Here is a 20,236-nt window from a genome sequence, read left to right as displayed (position 1 = left end):
ACAAGGCAGGCACGTAGTACTCCATATGTTTGTTTTTCTACAACTAAACCAGCTTATAGCAGAACACTTTCTGCACATGAACAACCCCTTTATGGTGTCTATGGTCCTATGTATAGTATACAGTGCTCTGGCATAATAGGATGCTGGGCAACCAGAGCGATTCAACATATTACACTGGAGAGATGGAACCAGGTTTGACGCGAGTCATATGGAAAATGTATTTTTATTTTATTAAATAAACTTTTTTTTTACATGTTTTATAAAAATTGATATTTACAAGTTTGTTGGGGGAAAAGAAACAAAAACCACAACACAGAAATCCCTGGGTCTTGAGAAGGTCTGGGGGTCTTAGTCCGTAATGATGAGCTCATCCACCCCCCAGTCTTCATAGCTGCCATCGGGGAGGTAGCGTCTGATGATTATAGGAATCTTCCTGGCTCTGCAGGAAAAAAACAAAAACAAATGATAAGTGGAAAGGATTTAAGTTTGTTTTTCATTCTTTTCCAGTACACCATCCTGTTAACTGCATTATGTCTGCTCGTAGGTAGTGTACTAAGCCGCAGCATGATAAACCTACAGATGGCGAGCAGCCAGAATCAATGGGAATGGAAGCCTTGAGGTGCTGGAGAAGAGCGGGGGGATCAGTACTTTACATACAGGTAAGGAGGTTGAAACCAAAAAGGTTCATCAAGTTCATCCATCACTGATCACTTTATGGAAACATTAAAATCGCTACATTATTTATAACCCTCCATGCCCTTTGTTGCGACAAAAGCATCAAGCCCTTTTACAACTGCTCATATAGTATCTGCCGTTATTACCTCTTGCAGTCGGTCACTCCACAGTCTGACTGCTCTAACTGTAAAGAACCCTTTCTTATAGTAATGTCTAAACAGACTTTCCTCCACATGCAATGAAAGGAAGGTCTTTGTATTGATCATACAGGACTTATTTCTTCCTAAGGACTGGCCATGTATTTATACATAAGTGAGATCTACTCTAAGGTGTCTTGTTTTTAAGCGTGACAAGCCCAACATTTCCAACCTCATTATAGGAGAGCCGTTCCATCCTATGTAATAATCTAGTTGCCACCTTTGAAAGGACTCTAGCTTTCTAATTATTTTATTTGTTAACCTCTTCACGACATGAAATATATTTACATCATAGGTGGTATCCCACGTCGAGCTCACATCTTTCTTTGCACATTACAGCTGATCTGTTCAGCAGACATGTACGACTAACAGGCACGGGTGGATTTCCAATCCATCCATGTCTCTTAACCCCCTAGATTGTGATGTCAAACTGACAGCGCGATGTAATGCGCTCCAGTGGGGATTGTGCTGTTCACTGCTTCCATCAGCCGTGATGAGATCATGAGGTGCCAATGTGTTGGCCTGGCAGACTGGATGATGACCCCTGTTACTGCAAAGATGTGTTTCCTGCGCTGGCACTCACAGGAGAGCAGCATTTCTCCTGATCAGATCAATGCTACAGCACAGTATTATAATGGCCATTGTAATACCAGCCCAGCGCCCCTACACGGCACCCTTCCTATACTGGGTCCTACACTACATCTCATCTGGGTTTTAAAACCTACAAGATCAGCTGGTAAACAAAATGGAGGTCAATGAAACAGCCAGGAGCTGGGGTGCCAATCCAGCAAACAGAGCACAGCATATAATATAATATAATATAATATAATATAATATAATTAATATATATATATATATATATATATATATATATATATATATATATATATATATATATATATATATATATATATATATATATATATATATATATTATATATTAAAAAAAAAAGATCAAATTACCCCCCCTTTTGCCTTACTGAGGAACCCTCCCCTCCCCCCCCCACGCATTTGGTATCGCCATGTTCAGTAATGCCCAATCTAATGATCTAAAATCAATTAGTCGGATTGGGGTAAGCAGCATAGCAATAAAAAAAAAAAAACAAAAAACAATTCCAACCACCGAAATTACGTTCTGGGGCTTTTTTTGGTCACTGCATTAAAATGCAACAACATCCAATCTACCCAAAAGTGGTATAATTAGAAACGCAAGATCAAGATGCAAAAAAATAAACCTTCACACAGCCACAGATTCCGAAAAATTAGAATGTTACAGTCCTCGGAAAATGGCGATAAAAGTGCATTTATTTATTTTTTTACACAAACTTCTGAATTGTTTTTTCTTTTCACCTCTTAAGATAAATGGAAAAAATAGAGCTATAATTGATGGTTGCCAACATTGGGAACTTTATGTAGCCCTGTAACTGGCTAATCATCGGCATTTTACAGCTAAGCCAACTGCTGTGTAAAATTGTAGCTTGTCATTCCACTATTGGGATATGGTGTTCCAGTAAGAGCGGTCTCCTCCTGTCAGCGATAATGGGATGAAAGGTAATCTGTGCTAGAATTGCTTTACACCAAAAGTTCCCTAATCAATGTATAGGACATAAAACTAACACTTACTTGAGCTCCTTCATAGCGATAAGAAGAGGGTCCGTTTCCCCTTCTAGCTCCACCATGACAGGGGCACACATTCTAAAAAGGAAGAGGAAAACAAAAATCTTTAAGAACCATTTACAAATGTATTTGTCAGCGAATATGATGCTTCCCAGTAACCAGTATGGTGCAGAGCTCACGATCTGAGTGTTATAATATCAATAACCATCTCATCTGATGTTAGGTTTTCAGGCAGGCAGCCCTAATCAGCCTCCTGCCTATGGGGGGTGGAGGGACTGCACCAGGGAGCTCCTGATTGATGGTTCAGACTAGAAGCATGGTTGCACCCCCATGCTGAATGGAGCGCTCCTTCCATTGGATCTGTATAGGGACACTGGAGCTGATTGAGTTCAGGCAAACTTCACAACAGCTCTTACAAGTTCTTTGCTGTAGAGCTTGAAAGTACTGAGCTCCATGCCTAGCACACCGGCCACCTCTGATACTCTCCAGAGTGACCAGTAACTTCTACACAAGCAGTGCACAAGTAAGCCATAAAGTTGTTTGTTTTTTATTGTTTATACAAGCACCGTGCAATTTTACTCACAAAAAAAATAAAAATTCATCCAGTTTATTTTTTTCATTCCATCTGCGATACGTCTGTTAATATACTCCCTAAGGCTACATGCGCACGCTGCTTTTTTTCCTGCTTTTTTGCTGCTTTTTTGGCTGCAGTTTTGTCAGCTGAACTTTCTGACATTTGACTTCCCAGCAAAGTCTATGAGAAGTCAGATTTGTCATGCGCACACTGCAGTTTATTTGTCAGCGTTTTTTTTGTCCAAAGTTTGTGACAAAAAAAAAATGCAGCATGTTCATTCTTCCTGCGTTTTTGTCAACATTTGTCACCCATTGAAATCAATGAGGGCATCAAAAACGCAGGAAAAATGCATGCTAATCAAAAGTGGTGCATTTTACCTGCCTTTTACCTGCATTTTTGGTACCAAAAACGCAGGTGATTTGTCAGGAAGTGAGGTCAGGCAAGTGGTCCCGTCCCGTCCTCCACGTGTTCCCGGAAGTACTGCTGTCCCCAGGGGAGATGATGTGGAGGACGGGACTATCAGCAGCGGCGGCAGCGAGAGGGAAAAATCAATGTTTTCAGCTGCCAATGTCCATCCCCCTCTCGCTGCCGCCGCTGATAGTCCCGTCCTCCACATCATCTCCCCTGTGCGTGCACGCTGGGGTCAGCGGTACTTCGGGGAACACGTGGAGGACGGGACTATCAGCGGCAGCGAGAGGGGGATGGACATTGGCAGCTGAAAACATTGATTTTTCCCTCTCGCTGCCGCCGCCGATAGTCCCGTCCTTCACGTGTTCCCCGAATTACCGCTGTCTCCAGCATGCACGCACAGGGGAGATTATGTGGAGGACGGGACTATTGAAAAATCAATGTTTTCAGCTGCCAATGTCCATCCCCCTCTCGCTGCCGCCGCCGATAGTCCCGTCCTCCACGTGTTCCCCGAAGTACCGCTGTCCCCAGCGTGCACGCACAGGGGAGATAATGGACCCCTCTCGCTGCCACCGCTGATAGTTCCGTCCTCCACGCTCCTGTCAGCTCCACGCAGTAGCGCGATCAGCTGAGCTGTCACTGAGGTTACTCGCGGCCACCGCTGGATTCAGCGGTGGCCGCGGGTAACCTCAGTGACAGCTCAGCTGATCACACGGCTCTCTTCAGTTGCTGCGTGGAGCTGACCGGAGCGGCGGTGTCTGCTGCTTCTCCAGTCACCTCCATGCAGCAGAGCTGGAAGCGACGCTGGACCATCCTGGATTACGCCGGACATGGAGGGCTTTGTCGGGGTTAATAAATTGGTAATGAGGCAATTTGTTTGTGTTTTTTATTTCTAATAAAGGATTTTTTTCAGGTGGGTGTTTATTTACTGTAATTTACAGATCAATCATGGAAGGTATCTCGGGGAGACGCCTGACATGATTAATCTAGGATTTAGTGGCAGCTATGGGCTGCCAATAACTCCTTATTACCCCGATTTGCCAACGCACCAGGGCAAATCGGGAAGAGCCGGGTACAGTCCCAGAACTGTCGCATATAATGGATGCAGCCATTCTGGGCGGCTGCTGACTGATATTGTTAGGCTGGGGGGCTCCCGATAACGTGGGGCTCCCCATCCTGAGAATACCAGCCTTCAGCCGTATGGCTTTATCTGGCTGGCATTAAAATTGGGGGGGACCGCACGCCAGTTTTTTTTAATTATTTATTTATTTCTAATTTATTTTTTTTTTGCAAATCAACAAGCTTTATGGGCTTGTTTGAACTGAAAAATACATGAAACAATTGTTGACAAAACTGCAGCCAAAAACGCACCAAAAAAGCAGCAAAAAAGCACCTACATTTTTTGTGACATTTCCAGGCTCTCTCTGACAAGGTGCAGTTTTGGCCGCAGTTTGTGAACACGAAAAAGAAGCAGAGTGCGCATGTAGCCTTACCACCACAATCCCCGGTGACAGCGCCACATCTCTTTCAAGTGTGGTCACCACACTTCAGACTCTCCGGATCACTATGCGTGAGATGGATGTCACAATTACAATGTAAGTCTATGAAGCCGGGGTCTGAAGCTCCATAGATTTACACTGTAGAAGCAGCTTCCGGGTCATGCAGAGCGATGTTATCACTCTGAAGAGGTCCGAAACAGCGGTACTGGATACCACTGAAGACAGCTGTAGGTGGGTATATTGACACCTACATACCCCTGGCCAGTCCAAGCATTGCCATGTGATCCTCTCCCGTGTAATACGGCTGTGTGGCTCCAACCAATCACTGATGCAGGGGTGGACAGGATTATGGGCAGGGGAAGGAGTGAATATTCATTTCGCATTAACATGATTGACTAGCCAGCACACATATCAAGTTTACGAGGCTTACAGCAACAGAATAAGGCAGAATACAGCAAGAGACATTACATATCCCAAGAGGCCGGTCAAGCCATATTTCAGGATACTACATTATTAGTAAGGTTCTCAAAGAGGAACTGCAACTAGGGCTTATATTTTATGCATACTTCAAAAAGCCCGATAAAATCCTGCTAGAGCTTATTGTCATGTGAACACGGTAGGCATCCAAGAGTATTCTCTCCTTGCATAGGATGCATGCATGAAATTGCTAAACCTATTTGTATACATTTTAATGTAAATATTGTATAGCATCACAACTTTGAAATATTTTTATGTTCATCTTTTTCTAATTGCGACCGAGAGACTAAAGGCCCTGTCACACACAGAGATAAATCTGCGGCAGATCTGTGGTTGCAGTGAAATTGTGGACAATCAGTGGCAGGTTTGTGGCTGTGTACAAATGGAACAATATGTCCATGATTTCACTGCAACCACAGATCTGCCAAATATTTATCTCTGTGTGTGACGGGGCCTTAAGACCATGGCAGGGTTGAAACATCCAGAAACAATGGTCACTTGGCCCATATGTGACTCATTTGAACTCTGTCATCGCAATAAAGACTTTACATCAAATACTGTGCAGAGCGCGGTTAATTGGACATGATTTGTAAATTTGGGGAGAGGGTGTCGCTAGGAAAATACACATTACCCATTTACATCAGGTAAGGTGTATTTTTTTCTTACCAATGGCAGAGCCTTACATGTAACTATCATGTTCCCCGACATATTGTGCATTAAACACAGAAAAAATATTTAAAGGGAACCTGTCACTAGTTTTTTCACTATTAAACTAAAAGTATCCCCTTCTGCAGCTCCTGGGCTGCATTGTATGAAGGTGCACCTTGTGCCCTGACTCCCCCTGCAGACCCCAAATATAACTTTATAATACATGACCGTTAGGTATGCTAATTACCTGTGTGGCTCAGATGGGCGGGCTCATTTTTGGCTCCTGTCCCCCTCCTGCCGCTGATCATCGTCCTCCTTTCTTGATTACCGTATTTTTCGGACCATAAGACACACTTTTTTCCCCCCAAATGTTGGGGGAAAGTGGGGGGTGTGTCTTATGGTCTGAATGTGGCTGCGGGGAATGTGGGTGCTGCGGTGGAGCGGGTCATCGGGGACACGAGCAGGCTGTAGCAGCCTGCAGTGACCACGTGGACCCGCTCATTTAATATGCACGCCCATCCCCCGCCCATCATCCCTCAGCGCTGAAGCCGGCGCTGACAGGTGGGCGGGATGATGGGCGGGGGATAAACAGCTGGCCCGCATGATCACCCCTGGCAACTACGGCCTGGAGTGATCATGTGTGGCTGTATTCACTGCCCCCCGCGCATCATCATCAGCGCGGGGAGCAGTGAATCAGTGAGTGTACAGTACTCACCGTTCCCCTGCAGCATCGCTCGTTCTCCCGTCTGTGTCAGCGGCAGCACCGCTGAGTGGAGCCATCCCCGTTACCTTGCTGTATCGCGATCATCTCCTGTGCCGGCGGCTAGGTGGAGACTAGCGGCGCGCACAGCGATGACGTCATCGCTGTGCGCACGTGTCCACACGCAGCCGCCACCGGCACAGACACAGGAGATGATCGCGATGCAGCAGGGTAAAGGGGACGGCTCCTCTCAGCAACGCTGCCGCTGACACAGACGGGAGAACGAGCGATGCTGCAGGGGAACGAGGACAGCACCACTCAGCGGCGCTGCCGCTGACACAGACCGGAGGACGAGCGATGCTGCAGGGAGTGAGGTGAGCTGAGCTGAGTATGAACATTTATTTTTTTTTATGTGCCACAGGATGGGGGGTCATGGCAGCAGGATGGGGGGTCATGGCAGCAGGATGGGGGGTCATGGCAGCAGGATGGGGGTCATACGAGCAGGATGGGGGGTCATGGCAGCAGGATGGGGGGTCATGGCAGCAGGATGGGGGGTCATGGCAGCAGGATGGGGGGTCATGGCAGCAGGATGGGGGTCATGGCAGCAGGATGGGGGTCATACGAGCAGGATGGGGGTCATACGAGCAGGATGGGGGTCATACGAGCAGGATGGGGGTCATACGAGCAGGATGGGGGTCATACGAGCAGGATGGGGGTCATACGAGCAGGATGGGGGTCATACGAGCAGGATGGGGGTCATACGAGCAGGATGGGGGTCATACGAGCAGGATGGGGGTCATACGAGCAGGATGGGGGTCATACGAGCAGGATGGGGGTCATACGAGCAGGATGGGGGTCATACGAGCAGGATGGGGGTCATACGAGCAGGATGGGGGTCATACGAGCAGGATGGGGGTCATACGAGCAGGATGGGGGTCATACGAGCAGGATGGGGGTCATACGAGCAGGATGGGGGTCATACGAGCAGGATGGGGGTCATACGAGCAGGATGGGGGTCATACGAGCAGGATGGGGGTCATACGAGCAGGATGGGGGTCATACGAGCAGGATGGGGGTCATACGAGCAGGATGGGGGTCATACGAGCAGGATGGGGGTCATACGAGCAGGATGGGGGTCATACGAGCAGGATGGGGGTCATACGAGCAGGATGGGGGTCATACGAGCAGGATGGGGGTCATACGAGCAGGATGGGGGTCATACGAGCAGGATGGGGGTCATACGAGCAGGATGGGGGTCATACGAGCAGGATGGGGGTCATACGAGCAGGATGGGGGTCATACGAGCAGGATGGGGGTCATACGAGCAGGATGGGGGTCATACGAGCAGGATGGGGGTCATACGAGCAGGATGGGGGTCATACGAGCAGGATGGGGGTCATACGAGCAGGATGGGGGTCATACGAGCAGGATGGGGGTCATACGAGCAGGATGGGGGTCATACGAGCAGGATGGGGGTCATACGAGCAGGATGGGGGTCATACGAGCAGGATGGGGGTCATACGAGCAGGATGGGGGTCATACGAGCAGGATGGGGGTCATACGAGCAGGATGGGGGTCATACGAGCAGGATGGGGGTCATACGAGCAGGATGGGGGTCATACGAGCAGGATGGGGGTCATACGAGCAGGATGGGGGTCATACGAGCAGGATGGGGGTCATACGAGCAGGATGGGGGTCATACGAGCAGGATGGGGGTCATACGAGCAGGATGGGGGTCATACGAGCAGGATGGGGGTCATACGAGCAGGATGGGGGTCATACGAGCAGGATGGGGGTCATACGAGCAGGATGGGGGTCATACGAGCAGGATGGGGGTCATACGAGCAGGATGGGGGTCATACGAGCAGGATGGGGGTCATACGAGCAGGATGGGGGTCATACGAGCAGGATGGGGGTCATACGAGCAGGATGGGGGTCATACGAGCAGGATGGGGGTCATACGAGCAGGATGGGGGTCATACGAGCAGGATGGGGGTCATACGAGCAGGATGGGGGTCATACGAGCAGGATGGGGGTCATACGAGCAGGATGGGGGTCATACGAGCAGGATGGGGGTCATACGAGCAGGATGGGGGTCATACGAGCAGGATGGGGGTCATACGAGCAGGATGGGGGTCATACGAGCAGGATGGGGGTCATACGAGCAGGATGGGGGTCATACGAGCAGGATGGGGGTCATACGAGCAGGATGGGGGTCATACGAGCAGGATGGGGGTCATACGAGCAGGATGGGGGTCATACGAGCAGGATGGGGGTCATACGAGCAGGATGGGGGTCATACGAGCAGGATGGGGGTCATACGAGCAGGATGGGGGTCATACGAGCAGGATGGGGGTCATACGAGCAGGATGGGGGTCATACGAGCAGGATGGGGGTCATACGAGCAGGATGGGGGTCATACGAGCAGGATGGGGGTCATACGAGCAGGATGGGGGTCATACGAGCAGGATGGGGGTCATACGAGCAGGATGGGGGTCATACGAGCAGGATGGGGGTCATACGAGCAGGATGGGGGTCATACGAGCAGGATGGGGGTCATACGAGCAGGATGGGGGGTCATACGAGCAGGATGGGGGTCATACGAGCAGGATGGGGGTCATACGAGCAGGATGGGGGTCATACGAGCAGGATGGGGGTCATACGAGCAGGATGGGGGTCATACGAGCAGGATGGGGGTCATACGAGCAGGATGGGGGTCATACGAGCAGGATGGGGGTCATACGAGCAGGATGGGGGTCATACGAGCAGGATGGGGGTCATACGAGCAGGATGGGGGTCATACGAGCAGGATGGGGGTCATACGAGCAGGATGGGGGTCATACGAGCAGGATGGGGGTCATACGAGCAGGATGGGGGTCATACGAGCAGGATGGGGGTCATACGAGCAGGATGGGGGTCATACGAGCAGGATGGGGGTCATACGAGCAGGATGGGGGTCATACGAGCAGGATGGGGGTCATACGAGCAGGATGGGGGTCATACGAGCAGGATGGGGGTCATACGAGCAGGATGGGGGTCATACGAGCAGGATGGGGGTCATACGAGCAGGATGGGGGTCATACGAGCAGGATGGGGGTCATACGAGCAGGATGGGGTCATACGAGCAGGATGGGGTCATACGAGCAGGATGGGGTCATACGAGCAGGATGGGGTCATACGAACAGGATGGGGTCATACGAACAGGATGGGGTCATCTGAGGAGGATGGGGTCATCTGAGGAGGATGGGGTCATCTGAGGAGGATGGGGGTCATCTGAGGAGGATGGGGGTCATCTGAGGAGGATGGGGTCATCTGAGGAGGATGGGGTCATCTGAGGAGGATGGGGTCATGTCATAGCAGGATGGGGTCATATGCCATGATGGGTTATATAGCAGGATGCGGCCATATGGCAGGATGACTGTATATAGCAGGATGAGGGACATATACTGTATATACAAGGCAGGAGGATCATTACCAGGATGGGGTATCTTAGTAGAGAATTTGGGGACATTACCCCCGTAACAGTGTAGGCAGTAGATCCTCGCCCCATAACAGTGTGTCATGACCACATTTTTTGCTTAAAATTTTAATTTTCTTATTTTCCTCCTCTAAAACCAGGGTGCGTCTTATAGTCCGAAAAATACGGTAATGTGATGATGCCTCCATCATCCACGTTGCTCTTTCAAATCTCGCGCCTGTGCAGTCATGTCCGCTCATGCAGGTGCAGTTTGCTCTGCCATATCTTGCGCTTGTGAGCTAAATGCGCAGGCGCGAGGATTAGGTCGGGTACGAGAATGACGCTGGTGAGGTCATGCACAGCGCTGACCATAATCTCGCGCTTGCGCATTTAGCTAATCGGCGCTATGTTTTCTGCTCTGCCCGCGATATGGCAGAGCAAACTGCACCTGTGCGAGCGGACATGACTGCACAGGCGCGAGATTGGAAAGAGCAACATGGATGCTGATGGAGGCGTCATCACGTCAATCAAGAAAGGAGGACAGCGAACAGCAGCAGCAGGGGGGGGGGGGGGACAGGAGCCGAAAAAGAGGACGCCCATCTGAGCCACACAGGTAATTAGTATACCTAACGGTTATGTTTTATAAAGTTATTTTTGGGGTCTGCAAGGGGAGTCAGGGCCTTCATACAATGCAGCCAGGAGCTGCAGAAGGTGACACTTTTAGTTTAACCCCTTCACGACCGCGGGCCGTAAAATTACGTCCTATTTTAACGTGACTTAACGACCAGGGACGTAATTTTACGGCCTAAACTTCATTTGATTGCCGTGGCCATAGCAACGGCTTTCAAATGATGTCCCCTGCTGTTTCTTACAGCAGGGGACCTTTGCTTGACCCCAGGGGGGGTGGCATCGCCACCCCCTATCGACGATCGATGTGATTGGCTGTTCAAATCTGAACCGCCAACCACATCGATCGCACTAATTTCGGCAAAAATAATGCCCGAATTAGTGCGATCCTGTGAGATCCAGCTATGAGATGCCGCAGCTGCTGCAGCATATCATAGGTGGACCTCAAACATGCCGCCCCCAGCCCCTGCAGCATTGATTGGAGCGATCGTGCTATGACGCGCAATCGCTCCAATCAGTGTGCAGTGGGGCGGTCTGATCTGCCGGTGGCCGCCCTCCCCAGGCCTGTGCTGCTCTGGGGACCCTCCCCCAACATGGCTGCAGCGTGGAGTGGCTGGTACTTTTGGTACCACGCCACCGCTGCTGCCGCCGCAGACGCCGCCTCTGCTGTCACCGCGCCAGCTCCAAAGGTAAGTATTGCGCTCCGGCGATGGCCCCTGCGCGCTCCCGTGAAGGCCCCTGCGCGCTCCCGTGAAGGCCCCTGCCCGTGCCCCCCCCCCGATCTGCCCCCCTACGCCCCGATCTGCCCCCCTACGCCCCGATCTGCCCCCCCCCGGCATCCCGATCTGCTACCACCGCTGCTGCTGCAAAGTGAGTACTGTGCTCACTTTGCAGCCCGTGCGCGCTCCCGTGGTGCCCCTGCGCGCTGCCGTGATAGCCCCTGCCGTGCCCCCCCCGCGATCTGCTCCCCCCAACCACCCTCCCCCCCCCCGACATCCCGATCCGCTCCCCCTGCGATCTGACTGCCTCCCCCATTATTTCTATTCTGCTTCTGCAGCTCCCTCTCCGGTCTCCCCCTCTGCTCTCCCCCCCTCCCCCTCTGCTCTCCCCCCCTCTCCCTCTGCTCTCCCCCCTCCCCCTCTGCTCTCACCCCCCCCTCTCCCCCTCTGCTCTCTCCCGACGTCCTCTTACCTGTCTTCACCGGCCTGATCACATCTGCGTCCATCGCTGGGTCCTTCCTGGGCATTCTGCTGATCTGCCTGCTGCTCCTGTAAAGCTGTCCATCTCTCTGCCATCTGTTCCTCTGCAGCTCTTCTGGTCAGTGATCCTCCTGCTAGTCCTCTGGGTACTGTGAGTATAACTTTTTTTTTTTTTCCGTATCCCCTGTCCATTTTTACACCTCATCCGTCCGTGCGTCCCGCCAAGCGCTGATCAGGGATGCAGATAACGGATCGGCATCCCTGCTCAATTTTTGGCGTGACTTTTTTTTCCGTATCCCCGACGCTTTTTGTATCGCATCCGTCCGTGCGTCCCGCCAAGCGCTGATCAGGGATGCAGATAACGGATCGGCATCCCTGCTCAATTTTTGGCGTGACTTTTTTCCGTATTCGCGACGCTTTTTGTATCGCATCCGTCCGTGCGTCCCGCCGAGCGCAGATCAGGGATGCAGATAACGGATCGGCATCCCTGCTCAATTTTTGGCGTGACTTTTTTCCGTATTCGCGACGCTTTTTGTATCGCATCCGTCCGTGCGTCCCGCCGAGCGCAGATCAGGGATGCAGATAACGGATCGGCATCCCTGCTCAATTTTTGGCGTGACTTTTTTCCGTATTTGCGACGCTTTTTGTATCGCATCCGTCCGTGCGTCCCGCCGAGCGCAGATCAGGGATGCAGATAACGGATCGGCATCCCTGCTCAATTTTTGGCGTGACTTTTTTCCGTATTTGCGACGCTTTTTGTATCGCATCCGTCCGTGCGTCCCGCCAAGCGCTGATCAGGGATGCACATAACGTATCTGCATCCATGGTCAATTTTTGGCGTGACTTTTTTTTTTTACGTATCCCCGACGCTTTTTTTTATCGCATCCGACCGTGCGTCCTGCAGCGGCCGATCAGTGCACTGCGTCTGTGCGTTTGAAAAGTCAAATGGCGCTCCTTCTCTTCTGAGCCCCGCCATGCGCTCAAACAATTACTTTCCACCACATATGAGGTATCTGCGTACTCAGGAGAAATTGCACAATACATTTTATGGTGCATTTTTTCCTGTTACCCTTGTGAAAAAAAAAGCTACCTAGTTGAAGCAACCATTTTGTGGTAAAAAAAAAAAAAAATTCTTTTCACGGCTCAACGCTATAAACTTCTGTGAAGCCCCCAGGTGTTCAAAGTGCTCACCAAACATCTAGAAAAATTATTTGAGGGCTCTAGTTTCCAAAATGGTGTCACTTGTGGGGGAGCTCCACTGTTTAGGCACCATAGGGGGTCTCCAAACGTGACATGGTGTCCGCTAATGATTCCAACCAATTTTGCTGTCAAATGGCGCTCCTTCTCTTCTGAGCCCCGCCATGCGCCCAAACAATTACTTTCCACCACATATGAGGTATCTGCGTACTCAGGAGAAAATGCACAATACATTTTATGGTGCATTTTTTCCTGTTACCCTTGTGAAAAAAAAAGCTACCTAGTTGAAGCAACCGTTTTGTGGTAAAAAAAATTTTTTTTCTTTTCACGGCTCAACGCTATAAACTTTTGTGAAGCCCCCAGGGGTTCAAAGTGCTCACCAAACATCTAGAAAAATTATTTGAGGCCTCTAGTTTCCAAAATGGGGTCACTTGTGGGGGAGCTCCATTGTTTAGGCACCTCAGGGGGTCTTCAAACCCGACATGGCGTCCGCTAACAGGTGCAGCTAATTTTGCACTCAAAAATTCAAATGGCGCTCCTTGCCTTCCGAGCACTGCTCTGTGTCCAAACATTTGATTTCCACCACATATGAGGTATCTGCGTACTCAGGAGAAAATGCACAATACATTTTATGGTGCATTTTTTCCTGTTACCCTTGTGAAAAAAAAAGCTACCTAGTTGAAGCAACCGTTTTGTGGTAAAAAAAATTTTTTTTCTTTTCACGGCTCAACGCTATAAACTTTTGTGAAGCCCCCAGGGGTTCAAAGTGCTCACCAAACATCTAGAAAAATTATTTGAGGCCTCTAGTTTCCAAAATGGGGTCACTTGTGGGGGAGCTCCATTGTTTAGGCACCTCAGGGGGTCTTCAAACCCGACATGGCGTCCGCTAACAGGTGCAGCTAATTTTGCACTCAAAAATTCAAATGGCGCTCCTTGCCTTCCGAGCACTGCTGTGTGTCCAAACATTTGATTTCCACCACATATGAGGTATCTGCGTACTCAGGAGAAAATGCACAATACATTTTATGGTGCATTTTTTCCTGTTACCCTTGTGAAAAAAAAAGCTACCTAGTTGAAGCAACCGTTTTGTGGTAAAAAATTTTTTTTTTCTTTTCACGGCTCAACGCTATAAACTTTTGTGAAGCCCCCAGGGGTTCAAAGTGCTCACCAAACATCTAGAAAAATTATTTGAGGCCTCTAGTTTCCAAAATGGGGTCACTTATGGGGGAGCTCCATTGTTTAGGCACCTCAGGGGGTCTTCAAACCCGACATGGCGTCCGCTAATGAGTGCAGCTAATTTTGCGTTCAAAAATTCAAATGGCGCTCCTTCCCTTTCGAGATCTGCCGTGCGCCCAAACAATTGATTTTTACCACATATGGGGTATCAGCGTACTCAGGAGAACATGCACAATAAATTGTAGGGTGCACTTTCTCTTTTCTCCCTTGTAAAAATGAAAATTTTATGGCTAAAGTAACATTTTTGTGTTAAAAAGTAAAATTTTCATTTTTTCCTTCCACATTGCTTTGGTTCCTGTGAAGCACCTAAAGGGTTAATAATCTTATTGGATGTGGTTTTGAGCAGTGTGAGGGGTGTAGTTTTTAGAATGGGGTCACTTTTGGGTATTTTCTGTCACCTCGGCCTCTCAAAGTCACTTCAAATGTGATGTGGTCCCTAAAAAAATTATTTTGTAAATTTTGTTGGAAAAATGAGAATTTGCTGATGACCTTTGACCCCTTGTAACTTCCTAACGGAAAAAAAATTTGTTTCGAAAATTGCGCTGATGTAAAGTAGACAAGTGGGAAATGTTATTTAGTAACTATTTTGTGTGACATATCTCTCAGATTTATGGGCATAAATTTTCAAAGTTTGAAATTTGCGAAATTTTCAAAATTTTCGCCAAATTTCCTAAATTTTCACAAATAAACGCAAAAAATATCGGCCTAAATTTACCACTGACATGAAGTACAATATGTCACGAAAAAACAATGTCAGAATCGCCAGGATCCGTTGAAGCGTTCCAGAGTTATAACCTGTCAAAGTGACACTGGTCAGAATTGCAAAAAATGGCCCGGTCATTAGGGTGTTTTAGTGGCCGGGGGTGAAGGGGTTAATAGTGAAAAAACTGGTGACAGGTTCCCTTTAAGAACGTAACAGTGGTACAACTCAATTCACGGAGTAGATCAGGGCTGGGTGTTATTTTTTAGGCCATTACTAAGGCTGTGTTCAAATAGCAATTTTTGCTATGCTTTGGGTGCATGTGCCAATGCGGCCATTGACTATAATGATGCAGGCTGAGTCAGTGTGCTGTTGTGCATCATTTTCAGCAATATGTGCCTAGTTGAGGTGGGCAGCAAGGCTTAGTAGACACACTGACTGCATCTGCATCATTATAGTCAATGGCCCCGTTGCACATACGCCCGAACCCCACTTTGCCAAACCTTCGGATGAGAACCCCAATGTAGCCACTCATTCAGGGCTGTGAAGTCGGTAGGCCAAACCTCCGACCCCGATTCCACAGCACTGCACTGACCAATAGATTAGATGCAGTGTGAACCCAGCCCATTTGGTTTTCGGTAGCATACTTACGCTATCTGCAGCGCTCTCGTTCCCAGCACCCGGGCCCGCTCATACTTGGTCATGTAATTTGTAGTTATGCGCTTCTGGTTGGCTTGCTGCCCCTCGCCAGCAGGTAAAATGGCTACATTCTCATGATCTTCCTCTTCTGCATTGTCCAAGTCATCGAGACCCTCATCCTCTTCAACATCATCAAAATCATCTCCATCAAAACTTTAGAAAGAAATAAAAATGGGTCACGTCACGTTACTTTTACCAGAAAATGACAAAATATTCGTCACTCACATTTTATATTTAGCCAATGATTCAATTAACAGACGTGTAATGTCATTAAGCCAGTAACATTATTAATAGCCATCCTTTGAAATCAATACCAGGATTCCCTCCTAAATCCCATGTGCCCCCATGACGCTGTCAGGTCTGGTAATCACAAATCTGTCTGTGACCTCCTCAACACGGATGGCCGAGAACAGTAAGGATGTGATCATCATTGTCACACTGCCCCCTTGTGGCAAAGTATGTTAACTACAGTAACACCTGGAGAGAAGAGTTTTTCCAAAAAGATTCCCAAATTTCCCACAATATTGCAATCTACACTACTCACAAAAAGTTAGGGATATTTGGCTTTTGGGTGAAATTTATGTAAAATGTAAAAAGTTCAGGCTACAGTGATATTTTACCATGAAATTAGGACATATCAGTAGACGCGTGCAATGGTGATTTCCTCATTCCAGACAATTTATTGACACAAAAGTCAACAAAAGTGGTGGATATATCCCCCAAAATGTCAGTGTCTCAATAACTTGTCAAAGCCTTAAGCATCAATTACAGGTGGTGACAATGACATCTCTTGCTGGTCACAAGTGGAGTCATTCTCTGCGGAGGCATGGTATCCCACTCCTCTTGAAGGAAGGCCCTCAGGTCATTGAGGGTCTGGGGTACAGAGTTACGGCCTCTACACAGCAACTCAGCACATCCCATAGATTTTCTATGGTATTCAGGTCTGGAGAAAGTGCAGCCGCTCATATTGAGGTTCCCCAGTCTCCAGCAGCCGTTACCTAATGATGTGATCTTGATGATCTGAAGCATTGCCATCCATGAAGATGAACGTGGATCGGTGTTGTTCATGCAGAGACACAATGATTGGATTAATGATGTTATTCCAGATGTCGGGTCTGTTCTGTATTGACTAGACACACCCGCCCACACTAACCACCACCACCACCACTACCACAGGCTCGTCTGGTGACAACAGTGGCTGATGCACAGCGCTTTCCTTCACGTCTCCAACATCGCTGGAGGCCATTTCTGCTCTGCGTGAATTGACTTTCATTAGTGAACAGCACTGAGACCTACTGGTCCCTCATACAGAAAGAGGATGACACCTCTACCTGGTGGTTTGGTCAGGTACCTTTTCAGATCATCTAACACGCAGACTACACTGATGTAAATGGTGTTGAATGGTCTGACGTGACACTTTGGTGCCTCTCACCTGCCTTAAATGTGCCTGGAGTTGTGTGACAATCATCCGGTTCCGAGGTGCATTGTTCACAATGATGTGGTCATCAGTGTGGGATGTGGAAAAAGGACGTCCACTTCTCTGACTCTTCCAGTCTCTGTGTCTCTTCTGCAACCTGCTGATGACACTCTAAGCTCAGTGGCCACTTCAGTCTGAGAACATCCTGGATGAAGCCTCGCAATCGCGCGGTGCTGCTGATCAATTGTTAGGTGTCATCTTGGTCTCATGATGTCAAAATGTGAACAGCATGATGAGGACGACTATGTAATACCAATTCTAATTGAACCCTGAAATTTATTGGGTGATTTATGGATCAAACATCTTTTGTGAATTTTTCCATTAAGCTTCTTGTTAGAGAACAGCAAATTGTGCAAAAAGTCCTGAAACACTGAACAGTTGGACATGTGCAATCAGGTGGTTAGAGAAGGTCACAGTAAGTTCACCTGAAGGGTTAGGGGGTATATTAGCATCATCCTCCAAACTCCAAAGACATACAGTTAGGGACTTTACATTGTGAGCCCCAATGGGGACAGTGTTGCCATTTTATGTAAAGTTCTATGGAATTAACAGCGCTATATAAATGAATAAATTATTATTATTATATTATTATTATCCTGAAATTTCACCCGAAAGGCAAATATGCGGTGTATATATTGTCAGGCTTGAAGCTGAAACTATTGAAATCTGTATGGTTTGAAGAGCTGAGAACCTGAATGTTTCTATAGAAATATAAAAAGGGGGAAAACCTTGTTCTACTCCTTGTTCTGGACGTGGTCAGGTTTTGTTAAAAATGTGATGATTGAACAAGAACTCCAAAACATAGACAAGAATGTCACAAAAGGATACTCCGGCACTACGCACCTGCCTTATTCACAGTGGAGCCAATGACTGACAGCTTGGGGCACAAGGATAATTTGTTTGGGATAAAAAGGCAAGTTGTACTCAAACAAATACTCATGTTTACTTTAAAGGAGTTGTCCACTATTCGCAAAACCCATTCTCAATCCATACATTTCCTCTCACCTCCAATGCCATTCCACTGGTGACGGCACAGTGTCTCCCAGGATCGGGTACCAGTGTGGCGTCACACAATCCTGGCTGCTAATCAGTGGCCACGTCACTCCCCCACCTTTGGATAAATCACTTACATCTGGAAGTGAGTGCTGCTTCCTCCAGATGTTATGTGATACATCAGAAGGAGACAGTGCCGACCCCGCCGGAGTTGTGATATGTGGCGTGCTCCATGGAACAGAGGACGACGGCGTAAGGTGACTATCAGACAGAGGACTCACACTTAAAACACCACTCCAGCAGTAGAAAGAGAGGAACAGCCGTGTGCAGCACTCCGCTATGTCTGACAGTCTCCGACCATGAAGGGAGTGCCCACACACCCGCTCCATCACAGTGCTGCTCAGCCACCATCGCACAATACCGGACTAGGTGATCGATGGGGTCCGATTATCGCTCACCCTATAAATTGGGGACAACTTGTTTTTATGTTGAGTATAACTTTTTAAATCCTTACATCCCCAGGTATTTCAGCTGTACCAGTCCCATGAATGCACATGTGGTAATGATGTTGTGTACGGGTATGTGACCTGAACAGCCAATAGTGGGCACAGTATTGCTTCCAGCACACAGCAGCAACATGCTGGGACCAGACCATCAATACAGCACCGTGAACAGAGCCTGAGGGCGGCCAGTGTGACATGAGGGGCTCCAGGAACACCGGAAGCTGGAATCCTAGACGGATAGAGCTCAACACTGGAGACCACAGATTGGCCCTAGAGGTCCCACCCCCTCACCAGCAACGCGCGGCCTATAGAGATCCCGCTGCCCTTCACCGGCGGGGTGGGCCCTATAGACGCCCCCCCTCACCGGCAGCGCAGTCCCTATACAGCCCCGCGCGGGCCCTATAGAGATTCACCACACCTCTCACTGGCAGCGCGGGCCCTATAGAGATCCACCACCTCTCACCGGCAGCTTGGGCCCTATAGAGATCCACCACCTCTCACCGGCAGCGCGGGCCCTATAGAGATCCACCACCTCTCACCGGCAGCGCGGGCCCTATAGAGATCCACCACCTCTCACCGGCAGCGCGGGCCCTATAGAGATCCACCACACCTCTCACTGGCAGCGCGGGCCCTATAGAGATCCACCACACCTCTCACTGGCAGCGCGGGCCCTATAGAGATCCACCACCTCTCACCGGCAGCCTGGGCCCTATAGAGATCCACCACCTCTCACCGGCAGCTTGGGCCCTATAGAGATCCACCACCTCTCACCGGCAGCCTGGGCCCTATAGAGATCCACCACCTCTCACCGGCAGCCTGGGCCCTATAGAGATCCACCACCTCTCACCGGCAGCCTGGGCCCTATAGAGATCCACCCCTCTCACCAGCAGCGCAAGCTCTATAGAGATCCACCATCTCTCACCGGCAGCACAGAGACAACACCACAGGACACACAACTGCTGGCTCAGTGGTTAGCACTGTATGGTGGCTCAGTGGTTAGCACTGCATCTATGGGGTTCTGGGTTAAAATCCAACCAAGGACAACATCTGCAGGGAGTTTGTATGTTCTCCCCGTGTTACTGTGGGTTTCCTCCGGGTTCTCCGGTTTCCTCCCACACTCCAAAGACAACACTGATAGAGAATATAGATTGTGAGCCCCAATGCGCTGTATAAAGCTGTGGAATTACTGGCTATAGAGACGACACAGCTCGCACACTGCACTCACTTGTCCTCGTTGTCAGACATGGCGCCGCTGCTCTCCCGGGCTGTTCTCTATGAGCCGCACAGTCAATCGTACACGCAGTTCACACTGTTTCCGCCTGAGCCGGAAACACGCATACTGTGGCCGCCCAC

The 20,236-nt window shown here is 49.2% G+C and overlaps 1 protein-coding gene across 1 annotated transcript; it reads right to left on the bottom strand.

Annotated features, from left to right (window-relative positions):
- Positions 1-207: 207 nt before the first annotated feature.
- Positions 208-20,236, bottom strand: POLR2F (RNA polymerase II, I and III subunit F). Its single transcript, XM_075320864.1, has 4 exons — positions 20,109-20,236; positions 15,863-16,063; positions 2,496-2,567; positions 208-439 (listed from the first exon to the last, which is right to left on the bottom strand). Exons 1-4 carry the CDS (start codon positions 20,126-20,128, stop codon positions 349-351), a joined length of 384 nt encoding a protein of 127 aa, XP_075176979.1. The 5' UTR covers positions 20,129-20,236; the 3' UTR covers positions 208-348.

This window comes from Anomaloglossus baeobatrachus, chromosome 8, assembly GCF_048569485.1.
Source record: "Anomaloglossus baeobatrachus isolate aAnoBae1 chromosome 8, aAnoBae1.hap1, whole genome shotgun sequence".
NCBI lineage: Eukaryota > Metazoa > Chordata > Amphibia > Anura > Aromobatidae > Anomaloglossus > Anomaloglossus baeobatrachus.
Note: the sequence above shows the minus strand (reverse complement) of the source record. Positions and strands in the feature narration are given on the sequence as shown.